Raw genomic sequence first — 15,121 nt, 5'->3', positions numbered from 1 at the left:
TCTGTCCTTGTGATAGTTTGTTTGCTCAGAATGATGGTTTCCAGCTTCATCCATGTGGCTACAGAGGACATGGACTCATCCTTTTTATGGCTGCATAGTATTCCTATGGTGTATATCTGCCACATTTTCTTAATTCAGTCTATCATTGATAGGCATTTGGGTTGGCTCCAAGTCTTTGCTATTGTGAATAGTGCCGCAATAAACATACAAGTGCATGTGTCTTTATAGTAGCATGATTTATAATCCTTGGGGTATATACCCAGTAATGGGATCACTGGGTCAAATGGTATTTCTAGTTCTAGATCCTTGAGAATAGCCACACTGTCTCTTCCACAATGGTTGAACTAGTTTACGCTCCCACCAACAGTGTAAAAGTGTTCCTATTTTTCCGCATCATCTCCAGCACCTGTTGTTTCCTGACTTTTTAATGATGGCCATTCTATCTGGTGTGAGATGGTATCTCATTGTGGTTTTGATTTGCATGTCTCTGATGACCAGTGATGATGAGCATTTTTTTATGTGTCTGTTGGCTGCATAAATGTCTTTTGAGAAGAGTCTGTTCATATCCTCTGCCCACTTTTTGATGGGGTTGTTTTTTTCTTGTCAATTTGTTTAAGTTCTCTGTAGATTCTGGATATTAGTCCCTTGTCAGATGGGTAGATTGCAAAAATTTTCTCCCATTCTGAGAGTTGCCTGTTCACTCTGATGGTAGTTTCTTTTGCTGTGCAGAAGCTCTTTATTTTAATTTGATCCCATTTGACTATTTTGGCTTTTGTTGCCATTGCTTTTGGTGTTTTAGTCATGAAGTCCTTGCCCATGCCTATGTCCTGAATGGTACTGCCTAGGTTTTCTTTCAGGGTTTTATGGCTTTAGGTCTAACATTTAAGTCTTTAATCCATCTTCAATTAATTTTTTATAAGGTGTAAGGAAGGGATCCAGTTTCAGCTTTCTACATACGGCTAGCCAGCTTCCCCTGCACCATTTATTAAACAGGAAGTCCTTTTCCCATTTCTTATTTTTGTCAGTTTTGTCAAAGATCAGATGGTTGTAGATGTGTGGTGTTATTTCTGAGACCTCTGTTCTGTTTCATTGGTCTATATCTCTGTTTTGGTACCAGTACCATGCTGTTTTGGTTACTGTAGCCTTGTAGTATAGTTTGAAGTCAGGTAGTGTGATGCCTCCAGCTTTGTTGTTTTTGCTTAGGATTTCTTGGCAATGTGGGCTCTGTTTTGGTTCCATATGAACTTTAAAGTAGTTTTTTCCAATTCTGTGAAGAAAGTCAATGGTAGCCTGATGGGAATGGCATTGAATTTATAAATTACCTTGGGCAGTATGGACATTTTCACAATATTCATTCTTCCTATCCACGAGCATGGAATGTTCTTCCATTTGTTTGTGTACTCTTTTATGTGGTTGAGCAGTGGTTTGTAGTTCTCCTTGAAGAGGTCCTTCCCATCCCTTGTAAGTTGGATTCCTAGGTATTTTATTATCTTTGAAGCAATTGTGAATGGGGGTTCACTCATGATTTGGCTCTCTGTTTGTCTGTTATTGGTGTATAGGAATGCCTGTGATTTTTGCACACTGATTTTGTATCCTGAGACTTTGCTGAAGTTGCTTATCAGCTTAAGGAGATATTGGGCTGAAAAGATGGGGTTTTCTAAATATACAATCATGTCATCTGCAAACAGGGACAATGTGACTTCCTCTTTTCCTAATTGAATCCCCTTTCTTTCTTTCTCTTGCCTGATTGCTCTGGCCAGAACTTCCAACACTATGTTGAATAGGAGTGGTGAGAGACGGCATCCCTGTCTTGTGCCAGTTTTCAAAGGGAATGCTTCCAGTTTTTGCTCACTCAGTATGACTACTGGCTGTGGGTTTGTCATAAACAGCTCTTATTATTTTGAGATACATTCCATCAATACCTAGTTTATTGAGTTTTTAGCATGAAGGGCTGTTGAATTTTGTCAAAGTCCTTTTCTGCATCTATTAAGATAATCATGTGGTTTTTGTCTTTGGTTCTGTTTATGTGATGGTTTACGTTTATTGATTTGCGTTATGTTGAACCAGCCTTGCATCCCAGGGATGAAGCCAACTTGATCTTGCTGCATAAGTTTTTTGATGTGCTGCTGGATTTGGTTTGCCAGTATTTTATTGAGGATTTTTGCATCGATGTTCATCAGGGATATTGGTCTAACATTCTCTTTGGACATAAGATTGCAAATAGATGAAATAATTTTGGCTGGATCCTCAGCTGAACAATAAATAACACTTTCGAATATTTTCCTCACAACACTGCCCTAGGTTTTTCTTCCTGCCTCTTAGAGAATCATTATTACTGCCTCACTAAGCCAATTCATTTATGTTAATTTTACAGTAATACAGACTTATAAAAATCATTTTGTATCTGCCATTCTTTTGCAAGTATAGTAATAATCATTAAACTTCAAAGTTAAAAATCAAGTAATACCTAGAAGATATTATTATATTTTACTGGAATCTTAACCATTTAAATTTCCTTCATGTTTAAATTAGGAAAAAAAAATACATTTTCCTCTCAATAACTTTAAATAATCATTTTATACATAGATGACATTTCCAATGGTAAAGCAAAAAAAAATCAGAATATCATTATAATTTTAAACCAAAAAAAGTTCATAAATGTAGGTAGGTTATTAATAATAAAATGTTATTAATAATATACTAGCATAGTTGTTTTAAACACACTGCTGTTTCTTCCTGTACAAGTAATTAAAGAGGGTATTCTATCTAGCCTTTTGACCTCTAACATTAATCATTTATATTACGTATTTTTCAGCCAAGTGAATCTTTGTTGGCATTTTCATTTTCAATATAATAAAGAATTACTTATTTTATTGATTGTTTTATTAGCAGTCCTAAACTCTGGCCATTGCTTTGGGTTCTTGTATTATACAGACATCTATATACAGGTGTTCCCTGGTATCCACAGAGGATTGGTTTCAGGACCTCCTGCAAACACCAAAATCTGAGAATAATCAAGTCCCTGATATAAAGTGGTATATTATTTGCATCCTCCAGTATACTTTAAATAATCTCTAGATTACTTATAATATCTTACAATGTATATGCTATGTAAATAGTTGTCATATTGCATTGTTTAGGGAATAATTACAAGAAAACAAATCTGTACATGTTTGATACAGATGCAATTCTTTTCCCTAAGTATTTTTGATCCATGGTAGGCTGAATCCATGAATGCAGAACCCAACAATATGAAACTCATGGATACAGAGGGCCAACTGTATGGAGACAGTATATGGACTGGATTTGGGCCTAGTTTGGGCCTTGAGTCTAAGCCGTATGCTCTAAAACCAGCTTCACAAGAGATCTATATAAGGCAGCACTTGGTTAATCATTGGATAACACACATACACACACATACACATACACACACACACACACACACACACACACACACACACACACACACAAACTCTCTCAAGACTCTCACTGGGGAAGGTGACTAGCAAGGAAGGATTCATGAATTTCTGATCTTCTGGTTGAATACCACAGATTCTTACCCTTACCTTTTGTTTTTGTTTTTGTTTCTGTAGAGATGGGGTTTTTGGGGTTTTGTTACTTTGCTCAGGCTGGTCTTGAACCCCTGGCCTCAAGTGATCCTCCTGCCTCAACCTCTTGAAGTGCTGGGATTATAGGCAAGAGCCACTGTACCAGGCCCCCTCAAATAATTTATCCTTTGGAATGACAAGCAAACTAAATTAAGATTCCAAATGCAAAGCATGAAAAATCCTCTTTAACTTCTTACCTTAGCACACTGCATGTGATTGCAGCCTTCATTCTTCTGTATTGGAGACTTACAGTTGGCACAAGGCTTGGAGTTAGTTAATAACCAGAGACAATTGGCTGCATCCTCGTAGGCTTCACTAACTCCCACAACTTCGGGATATTAAGCACAAACACAAAAATAAATGATTTATTGTACAACTTCTGGGGGGAAAAAACCCTCCAGACTTTTCTTTGCAGGCTCTCAATTTTAATAAAATATTTATTTTCCGATCATTGTCTGTGGCAACATTTTTAAACTTCTTCATTTTGAGTAGCCTAATTACAAGATAAGGAACTCTATTCCAAAAGACCTATTCATGAAACCTGGTTTAAGTGCAATTTCTACATAAACTTGTTCCCAAATAAACTGGGACCAAAAACAACATACACAAAAAAGGTTTTGTTTTTTTTTTTTGGTTTTTGTTTTTTTTAAAAAGCAACATATTACTCCATTTAAAATGACTATTGTATCAAAGAAAATTACAGAAAGAACAGTTACTTTAGACAATAATTTACTTAACAGGCCAGACACAAATATAATTATCAGAAACTCTTTACTATAGTAAAAAGCAAAAAATATCAACATCTTTTTATCCATGAGTATTCTGGATAAACTTAAAATTAATTCAATGTGACATGTCTAAAACTAAGCATTTCATTTATTACACCCTCTTTCTCTATCATATCCGGTTCCTCTCCATTCCCAGTTCTTATGCTTTAAGGTAGGGTCCTTCATACCTCTTGCCTAGACAACTAAAGCATAGAAAATCAACTATCTCCCCAGTTCCTTCAAGGGCCCACCTCCAACTACACTGCTTGTACAGTGATTTTTTAAAAAATCTCTCCATGTGTTTTTCTTTTATTGACACAAAATATTTTACATATGTATGAGGTAGATGTGACTGTAACATGCATAGAATGTGTAATAAGTCAGGACATCTGAAGTACCCATCACCTTGAGTAATTATCATTTCTATGTGTTGGTATCATTTCAAGTCCTCCCTTCTAGTTATTCTGAAATATAAAAAATACTGTCTTCTATCTAACTCTATGTTTGTCCCCATTAACAAACTTTTCTTCATCCTCCAATCCCTTGCCAGCCACCCAACCCACAGTGATCATTTTAGAATACACACTGCTTAAAATCTTTTAATTTGCTCCCCACTGACTACAAGATAAAATCCAACTGCTTTTGAAAAGAATATAAAGCCCATTATGATATGGCCCATCTGGCAAGCTCCTCTCACCCTCCATCCCTAATCAAACTTATACTCTTCATTTTCTTAAACTCAAGTTATTTTACTATAATTTGAGATCCACAATCTTAAGGAATGTCATGGTTTTTAAAGATTCTAAATTTTACATTTTATAAACTTCCCTCTCCCCTCCATGGAGAGTTAGGGGCTACAGAGTTCCAGATGCATAATTAAAAATTTTTTTCCTGCAAGAATGTCAGCAATCAAGTTGGTTTTGTTTTCTTTTCTTTTTTAACTCTAAGTGCACTGAGAAGCCCTACATTTTCTTTACTCAAAGAGATGCCAGAAAATCATTTTAGAATCACTGAAAGTGGCCCATCTAATCAAAGCTTTGTTTACATGCCAACACTTTCAGAAGGGTGGAGGGGTAAATGGTTGGCTCTACTGTCAAAGCAGGGGAGAAATCAGACCCTTTGCATTTTGAAATTCAAAAAGAAAAGTTACCCAACCCCTAGATATAAGTCCCTGGGGAGGGAAGGGGGACAAAGGTTTGGGCTCACTGACCCCTGGGAAGTGGCTCTGTGTATGGAATGGAAGGGCTGAGCACCAGAAGCAGTCCTCTGATGGAGCCTAGCAATACAGAAGTGGAGCTGTCTTGCTGCAAGGAACCCCAAGAGCTTGTCTACTTAAGTTTATATTAACAACAGAACAGCAGCTACTGTTGGACTATAAAAGCATTGGTTTTTAACTCCACACAGCAAAGAGAAACAGCAGTAATGAACTGATCAGACTTTACTCCAGTTCTGAACACACTTGGTAGAAGATGGTTTGATTAAGCTGTTGGTGGAAAGAATTATCAGATAATTTGGTGGGTGACAGGAATTTCAGTAGGAACTTAGTACATTTAGGGCTAACAAGGTCAAGCTGTGGAGGCAATTCCACTTACAAAGGGTATTGCTATAATACCTAATCATTTAAGTACACTTCACATTTAAACATCTAATTGTTGTTAAAAGCAGTGGCCTTTCTTCTTCCTTTAGCATCAACATTATTGTTAGCTCAGAGGCACTAACATATTCTTATGACTCTTATTGTCCATTGTTATAATAAAGAAAGCACAAAGCCATTAAAACAAAGCAGCAGTGTGGCCTGCAACAGAATAGTTTTTTCTTCCGCCCTTGGAGAGAATGTGATCTCCTAACTGCATTTTAGTGAACTGCATGAAGTAAATCAGGTTCAGAGAATAACCAACTATTACTATGATAAAAACTCGTGCTGGAAAAAAGATCTTTATTTCCAATTCTCTGAACATGCTTATTCTACACATCTATCCCTTATACACACATTTTTTTTTTTTTTTTGAGACGGAGTCTTGTACTGTTGCCCAGGCTGGAGTGCAATGGTACGATCTCAGCTCACTGCAACCTCTGCTTCCTGGGTTCAAGTGATTCTCGTGCCTCAACCTCCCAAGTAGTTGGGACTAACTGTGCCCGCCACCACACCTGGCTGATTTTTTTATTTTTATTTTTAGTAGAGACAGGGTTTCACCATGTTGACCAGGCTGGTCTCGAACTCCTGACCTGAAGTGATCTGCCTGTGTTGGCCTCTCAAAGTACTGGGATTACAGGCATAAACCACTGCATCCAGCTTATACATACTGTTCTTAACATCAACAACACTGTATCTACCTTCAATCTATCGGGTGAGATTTTTTTCACCTTTACTGACTTTCAAACTCTTCACTTCAGTTACAGCTCTTATTATATACTGATGTTCTTTCTTAATAATCTAGTGTGCTTAGGTCTCTTTCTAAAATGTATTAACTTCATAATAAAGTATTAGAATATCACAAAATCTAAGATCTATTAATAGAATAAACATGTATGCATGTGAAAACAGTTGCTTTTAAAAATTGAATTTTTATTTTTAATTTTTTTTAGAAATAGAGATTCACTCTATTATCCAGACTGGAATGCAGTGGTGCAATCAGAGCTCACTGTAGCCTTCAACTTCTGGGTTCAAGAGATCCTCCTACCTCAGCTTCCCAAGTAGCTAGGACTATAGACATGTGCCACTATGCCTGGCTAAGTTTTTAATTTTTTGGAGAGACAGAATCTCACTGTGTTGCCCAGGTTTGTCTTGAACTCTGAGCCTCAAGTGATCCTCTTGCCTCGGCCTCCCAAAGTGCTGGGATTACAGGCATAAACCACTGCACCTAGTCAAAGACTGAATTTTTAAATAATACAATTTGAATTCAGTTTATTGAGTATGTCCCATGAAAAATACTGGTCTGAAAAATTTATAAATTAACCATTTCATAAAAAATATAACCATTCCTGCTTCTTGCTCTAACTAGACACAACAGAGGCAATATCAGCGCTTAACAAACACTATTTAAATCTTTATATGAAATTAATTCCTTGAATTGATTTCAAAATATTTTCAAATACTTTTTTCTCGTTAATTAGATTTTCTCATCCTGAGTCTCATAATTCAAAGACTTTGGAAAACTGGGCATAAAGAAGAAAACTATTTCATGAAACTACAAATTTGGTTAAACATGCTTACGCCTTTTTTTTTTTTTTTTTTTTTTGCATAAAATCCAAAGCAAAAATGCTATGATCCAAAGTAATACATAAACTTAACATAGTACCTAATCATATTTTTCCTTTTTGAAATATCATTTTTGTATATTTAATGATGGGGTTCTACTTTAGTATTACAGTTGGCCAATTATTGTTCACTTTAATCCTCACCCCAAATTTCATAAACATAAGTGGCCATTACTGGTCACCATCTTTCAGTGTGGAAGACACAAATCAGTAGAGGGAGAAAATTCCTAGCCTTTTCTTAACAACTGGGACTTTCTCTGCAGCCTTGGCTTGGTTTCTTCTCTGGTAGAACAAACCTCAGGTGTCTTCAGTCTTTTATCTCCTCTCATGTTTTCAAACACTCTTTCATCTTTCCAAATCAAAACCCCCTTTGGGATCTCCCTATCTCTGGCCATCAGAAGTAACCATGTATATACCATGTATACCATTTTCTAGCTTTTCTATTTCTTTCCTCCTCTTAGTATCAGGATCATTATCATGTGGAAGGTCATTTTTTCACAGTCCCACCCATAATCTGTTCTCACTAGCCAGTCCATTCTCCTTCCCCCGTTCCCTAGCAAAAACTTATCTGTGGGTATGGAATGATTCATCCAATTTTAATATGGTAAGAGATAACTAAAAATAGCCATCAATTTAAAAATACTTGCTTTAAAGAGTTTTTCTGTGTTCTGATACCAGATGTGAGATGGATTTGCTGTGTGGCAGGGCATTTTTGTTTCTCTTGGCCTTGGTATCTCTCTCTGTAAAATCAGGGTAATTTGTGAATTAAAGGCAAGTAGGGAGACGTATTAGTCTAATTAGACCACAGGCAAAACAGAAAATTATAATGAACTTGAAGAATTGTGGGAAGAAACCCCAAAGTGGGTTTTGATTTGGAAAGATGGAAGAATGTTTGAAAACGTGATAGGATACAGAAGACTGAAGACACCTGAGATTTGTTCTACCAGAAAGGACTACATAAACCTAAAAGATCATACCCATAGTTTGAGACTGCTTGAGTGAATGATCAGCAGTCACCTAGTAAGTGATCTGTTCTTACAGTTGGAACCTTTAAAGACGAACAGTTCTTTCAGGGTAATAGATCAGACTTGGGGATAAAAGACTGGGAAAGTGATGTACGAAGCCATTTGATGCCACAGGATAGTAGCATTTTGAGAGGGTCAGTGTGTCGTTTAGTGCCCACAAGGAGATTAGTATTCACCTCGAGCTCCCAGGACCCAGGATCTAGACAGCTGTGGAGATGCTAACTCACCTCGGAGGCTGGGGTGGGAGGTTTGGGGGAAAATAAAAGAAAAATACTTGCTTTATATTTCAAACATTGCTGGGCATTTTCTACTCAAGAACTGAATAATATGCTAGACTAATTACTTCTTATGGTGCATTAAATCTTTTAGGCAACTAGCAGGCACACAAGTTTGCTACTTAAGGTTATTTAATATATCTTATAACTCTCCTGTGCATGCCCCCTCCCACCTGAATTACCCATCTTAAGCCTTCATATCCTCTCACCTGGCCATTCTGAAGTTGTCTCAGAACTAACATTCTTACCTAGTTTCTCAATAGTCTCCATTTCATCATCCATACATCTGCCTGAGTGATCTTTGTAAGTAAGCATCTTCATTCACCACTCTCCTACTTAAAACTCCTTTTCAGTGTCTCAGGATAAGGTCAGATTTCCTAGCATTGTGCATAACCACCTCTTTGTGCCCAATGCTTGATTTGGATTCCTGTCTGCACAGTCTCATCTCTCAGTGCACCACTAAACTGATTGTAAGAATTATTTGCAGTCCTTGAATATGCCACGCTACTTCACAATGCCACTTCACCCTATGCCTGGAAAGTCTTTCCTATTCTGGTTTATGTGAAGAGCATCTATCAGCTTTCAACATGCAGCTTAAGCATCAATTCTTTTAGAAAGTGTTTCCTAACCCTCTCCCATAGATAATTGGCCTCCTCCTTCTTTGTCCTTCCCCTGCCCTAAAAGTTATCACATACATGAACAACATTCTCTCACATTCAAAACATATTTTTCCTTAGTTTTGTATACAGTTGCCTCTCTAATATATAAACTTCAAGAGCATAGAGGGCATCTTATTTTTGTATTCTAACATAAAACAGCACTCAATATACGTTAATTAAAGAGCGAAGATAACATTTAAAATCAACAATTTATTCCTAAGTTTCTTAGCATCTTTTCTGAGTTTCAGACGAACACTTATAAAATTCCACAGGACATCTCCACACATATGTTCTGTAAGTACTTCAAGTTCAGAATGTCCACACCAAAACTCATTATTTTCCCTGGAAAGTTACTTGTTTATCTGAGTTTCCTGTTTCACTAATGGCCTAATTTACCGTCTGACCCAAACTAAAAATTCACCTTCCTACCTTTAGTCTATCTTTTCTTCAATTCACCCTTCATACTCATCAGTTATCTTGACAAAAATAACTTTTCTGATACTACCACTTCTCTACTTAAATAACACACTTTATGGCTTATTCTATTAGGAGGATAAATTCAAACAATTTGGCAATAACACAATCTGGCAACACCTACCTTTCTAGCCTCATCTCTTTGCAAGTTTCTCCTATGGACCTTAACCTTAAGTTCTTAAAGAAATGTATAAAGAAATGTAGGTAGGTGGCCAATAGCAAGCCGTTCATAACAGAAATATAAATATTTCTAGCTGCCAGAAGCAAGAAAATAAAGCAAATTCCAATTGTTTTGTCACATCTAAAGGTGTTGCAGGGTAATGGTATGAATCTATTTATGGAAGACAAGTGCATATACACACCCATACATATCAGGAGAATAGGGGAAATGGGTGGGTATGAAGAGCAATGGCTAGTACAATGAATCTGGGGAACAAACACAATCTATAAAGGCATTTTTTTTTTTTTTTTTAGATGGAGTCTTGCTCTGGCGCCCAGGCTGGAGTATGGGGGGCGATTTGGCTCAATGAAACCTCCACCTCCCGGGTTCAAGTGATTCTCCTGCCTCAGCCTCCTGAGTAGCTGGTATTACAGGTGCACACCACCATGCTGGACTAATTTTTGTATTTTTAGTAGAGATGGGGTTTCACCATGTTGGCCAGGATGGTCTTGAACTCCTGACCTCAAGTGATCCACCTGCCTCGGCCTCCCAAAATGCTGGGATTACAGATGTGAGCCATCGCGCCTGGCTTAAAAAATCTGTTGACTAAACGATTCACGAATAGGACAAGAATGTTTAATCAGGCTTCACTATAAAATATCCAAAGATTATCCACTTCTCTTTGCTCCTGATAATGGACATGAAGCCTTCTCAACAAGTGAAAGGGATCTCCCTCATTATCAACTAATAAGTGGCATTTTGGTTTATACAGTAGTCTCTTCTCCATGGGTCAGAATAACCCTGAGTCAGTGGACAAAATGAACCTTGTAGATCTAAAATGCTGAGGACCAGCCCTCAGGCAGTGGTAAATTCCCTGATATAATACAAGCCTGTAAAGTATGATGGCCGTCAGGCAGTCTCTCCCAATGCCACTTTAGTTGCTGACAGTAATTACCTACTAAAAGGCAGAGATGCTAAAATCCAATTCACAGCTCACTGCCTTCAAGAAGATTCTTTGATACCCTTTCTTCCCCCAATCTGAGTTTATCATTATTGTTTCTGGACTCTCATCTTTACTCAACTATATCAGTTATCATATGATACCATAATGTCTGACTGCTTCCCTCTAGCCTCTGCATGCCCTGAAGTCTGGCATCATCTTTATTATGTGGTTTGCTCATATAAGTGTAGATTTTTTTTTCTTGTTTTGAGACGGAGTCAGTCTCACTCTTTCACCAGGCTGAAGTGCAGTGGCGCAATCTTGGCTCACTGTAACCTCCACCTCCCAGGTTCAAGCAATTCTCCTGCCTCAGCCTCCCAAGTAGCTGGGACTACAGTCACATGCCACCACGCCCAGCTAATTTTTTTATTTTTAGTAGAGATGGGGTTTCGCCATGTTGGCCAGGATGGTCTCCATCTCTTGACCTTGTAATCCACCTGCCTTGGCCTCCCAAAGTGCTGGGATTACAGGCGTGAGCCCCTGCACCTGGCCCCTATAAGTGTGTAGATTTATTGGGTGAATTCTTGATCCTGACTTGTGACACCTCAAGCTAACACCATTATCTCAGTCTTTTTTTTTTTTTTTTAAAAGACCAGAACTAATTAAATTTCACTTACATTTTTTGAGAGAAAACAGTTGTCATAAAACACTTTAGAAGATGGGAAATTATTGCAAAGCAGATAGATTTATCCGTTAAATGTGGGAACTGCTATTAGGAAGGCTTTAAAAAGGAGTCCCCTCAGAGATTCAAACCCATTCTGTTCACAAGGCACATGCCCTGTGTCATTCAACCCAATCTAAGCATTAGTTTTCCTCTGTAAAACAGGATTACTAACATCACCCTTGTATCATTTCTGTGATGATTAACAGAGATAATGTATTTATAGAAGTCTCAGTGACAATCCTTATCTATATGGTATTTAACATCAGTAAATCTATAGAACTACACAACAGCAAGAAATTAACTTGCCGTATCCTTCATTGGAAGCTTTCAGGGATATGAGAAGCTCACTCTCACTACAGATTATATACTACTTCCCACAAAGTACAGAACAACTGGTTGGCTCACCCTAGGATAAAAGAAAAGGGATATGGGAGGAGGATTAAATGTGACCCCCATTTACCCTGTTTATCTTCAGCTGGAAAGTAAGTCTGTTAGAAACATGGAACTTGTCCCTGATTCCTCCTTGCCAAAACTCTATTATTTCCAAAAGGAAGTTAGTCAAAGGGACTGTGATGTTAAACAGGAGAGCGCTAGCATTAACAAATGTGAAAACCTCTTAAAGACTAAAAAAGATATGACCACATTATCTTTTGAATGCTATCAGGAAATATGTAGCAAAGCAATCTAAAATTCCTTACGTTCTTCTGGTTTCATTTCGGTTACTTTTTGCAGCCAATTCTTCCATGTTTGGCAGTCACAAGGCTCATGTGCTTCACCAAGGCACTCCCTAAAGAAAATAAACATAGAAAAGACAATTTTAAAATATTCTTCATCAACATCAAGGCAAAAAAAAAAAAAGTGTGTAGAGGCTGGGCGTGGTGGCTCATGCCTGTAATCCCAGTACTTTGGGAGGCCAAGGTGGGTGGATCACCTGAGGTCAGGAGTTCGAGACCAGCCTGGCCAATATGGTGAAACCCCATCTCTATTAAAAATACAAAAAATTAGTAGGGCGTGGTGGCACATGCCTGTAATCCCAGCTACTCAGGAGGCTGACGCAGGAGAATCGCTTGAACCTGGGAGGTGGAGGTTGCAGTGAGCTGAGATCGCACCATTGCACTCCAGCCTGGGCAACAAGAGCGAAACTCCGTCTCAAAAAAAAAAAAAAAAAGTAGAAAGTATTCTTCCAATTTTAAAGTTGAAAAAGCTAAGACGTGATTAATGAGAGATGGAGTATTTCAATGGAGGCATTAAAAATGAGATTCCAAAGCTTGATACCATTAGACCAGTTTTAAAACAAAAAATCAGTACATTCATTTACATATTTCAAAAGTTCTAAATAGATTAATTTTATAACTTAGACCTGCAAGCCTTCAGAGCTTTAAAACATTTGATTAAATTACGTTTTATCCTCATTAATATTTTAAATTCTTGTTATTCAAAGGTGTATTCCTGGCCATTACCGAGCAGCTTTTTAGACATGCAGAAGAAAAGGCCCCATGAGATTTACAGATTAGAATCTATATTTTATCAAAATTACCAACTGAACCTTCTTCATTTTAAAGTTTGAAAAACACTGTTTTTTTTTTTTTTGAGGCGGAGTCTCGCTCTGTCGCCCGGACTGGAGTGCAGTGGCCAGATCTCAGCTCACTGCAAGCTCCGCCTCCCGGGTTCACGCCATTCTCCTGCCTCAGCCTCCCGAGTAGCTGGGACTACAGGCGCCCGCCACCTCGCCCGGCTAGTTTTTGTGTTTTTAGTAGAGACGGGGTTTCACCGTGTTAGCCAGGATGGTCTCGATCTCCTGACCTCGTGATTCGCCCGTCTCGGCCTCCCAAAGTGCTGGGATTACAGGCGTGAGCCACCGCGCCCGGCCTGAAAAACACTGTTTTAAGTCAAATTATTGTACTTAATTTTACCTCTGCATCTCCAGGTAACAGCTAGGGTAACTCAATTTACTTTTATTGGAATTTGGGAAATTTTGATTTAAATAATTAAAAACATCAATTTATCATTTGTAACTCTATTTTATATTCTTTCCATAGCTATTTAAGAAGTCAAACACTAAAACGAACCTAAAGCCTTGACAAACCTCCATTTTAATTCAAGATGATGCTATATTGTATAGAACAAAGGTAATTATTCCAGTCAATGATAAAATATTATTCGGAGGAGGGAACAACCCAATCTGGAAGTGATATCATCACCATCAGTGCTATTTTAAAAGATTTCATTTACAAAGGTTAAGCTTGGGCAGGGAGGGGTGGCTCACGCCTGTAGTCCCAGCTACTTGGGAGGCTGAGGTATGAGAATCACTTGAGTCTGGGAGGCAGAGGCTGCAGTGAGCTGAGATCATGCCACTGCAGTCCAGCCTAGGCGACAGAGCAAGACCCCATTTCGAGGAAAAAGAATAAAAAAAGGTTAAGTGTGTTAAGAAGATACACCAACGGACTCATGTAGTCTTACAAACTAAGAGGTAATTAAGAATGTATTGATTATACTTCATATTTGTTAAAATAGTGATTATTAAAAAAAAGAAGGTTTTGGTGTGGATGTGCAAAGACTGGAACTCTTGTGCACTGCTGATAGAAATGTAAATGCTGATGCAGTTGCTGTGAAAAATAATTCGGTGACTCCTCATAAAAAACTTAGAATTACCATAGGATTCAGCAATTTCATTCTAAGGTATGAAAGAATTGGAAGCAAGGATTCAAACTTGTACACCAACATTCACGGTATTATTCACAACAGCTACAAGGGGGAAACAACCCAAGTGTCTATCAACAGATGAATGGATAAACAAATTGTGGAGTATACACACACAAACACACACACACGTTCACACAATACAATATTCAGCCATAAAAAAGAATAATATCTGCATACATGCTACACTATGAATGAGCTTTAAAAACATTTTGTTAAGTGAAATAAGCCAGACACAAAAGTACAGATATTCTAGAATTCCACTTAAATTAAATATCTAGAATAGGCAAATTCATAGAGAAAGAAAGTAGAGTGGTTGTTACCAGCCTGGGGGAGGAGAGGATGGGGAGTAACTGCTTAATGGTCATAGAGTTTCTGTTTGGGATCATGAAAAATTTCTGAAAAGGAAAAGTGGCTATGAGACGTTATAGTTGCACTCTGAATGCAATTAATGTCACTGAATTGCATACTTAAAAATGGTTAAATGGTTAAAAAAAAAATTCACCAATTGCCTTGAAAGGGTAATTTAGT

General features: G+C 37.7%; 1 protein-coding gene across 2 annotated transcripts in view; it reads right to left on the bottom strand.

Moving 5' to 3' along the window:
- Positions 1 to 15,121, bottom strand: part of ANKIB1 (ankyrin repeat and IBR domain containing 1) — a 164,624-nt gene that overhangs the window by 16,047 nt on the left and 133,456 nt on the right. For both annotated transcript variants that reach the window (XM_030932121.1, XM_030932122.1), the window contains exons 10-11: positions 12,589 to 12,677; positions 3,806 to 3,936 (exon numbers count right to left, since the gene is read on the bottom strand). In XM_030932121.1, the coding sequence (XP_030787981.1) occupies positions 3,806 to 3,936; positions 12,589 to 12,677 (220 nt within the window). The remainder of the gene's footprint in view (positions 1 to 3,805; positions 3,937 to 12,588; positions 12,678 to 15,121) is intronic.

Source organism: Rhinopithecus roxellana, chromosome 6, assembly GCF_007565055.1.
Source record: "Rhinopithecus roxellana isolate Shanxi Qingling chromosome 6, ASM756505v1, whole genome shotgun sequence".
In the NCBI taxonomy this organism is placed as follows: Eukaryota; Metazoa; Chordata; class Mammalia; order Primates; family Cercopithecidae; genus Rhinopithecus; species Rhinopithecus roxellana.
The sequence above is the reverse complement of the archived record's forward strand: the minus strand, read 5'-3'. Positions and strand labels throughout refer to the sequence as shown.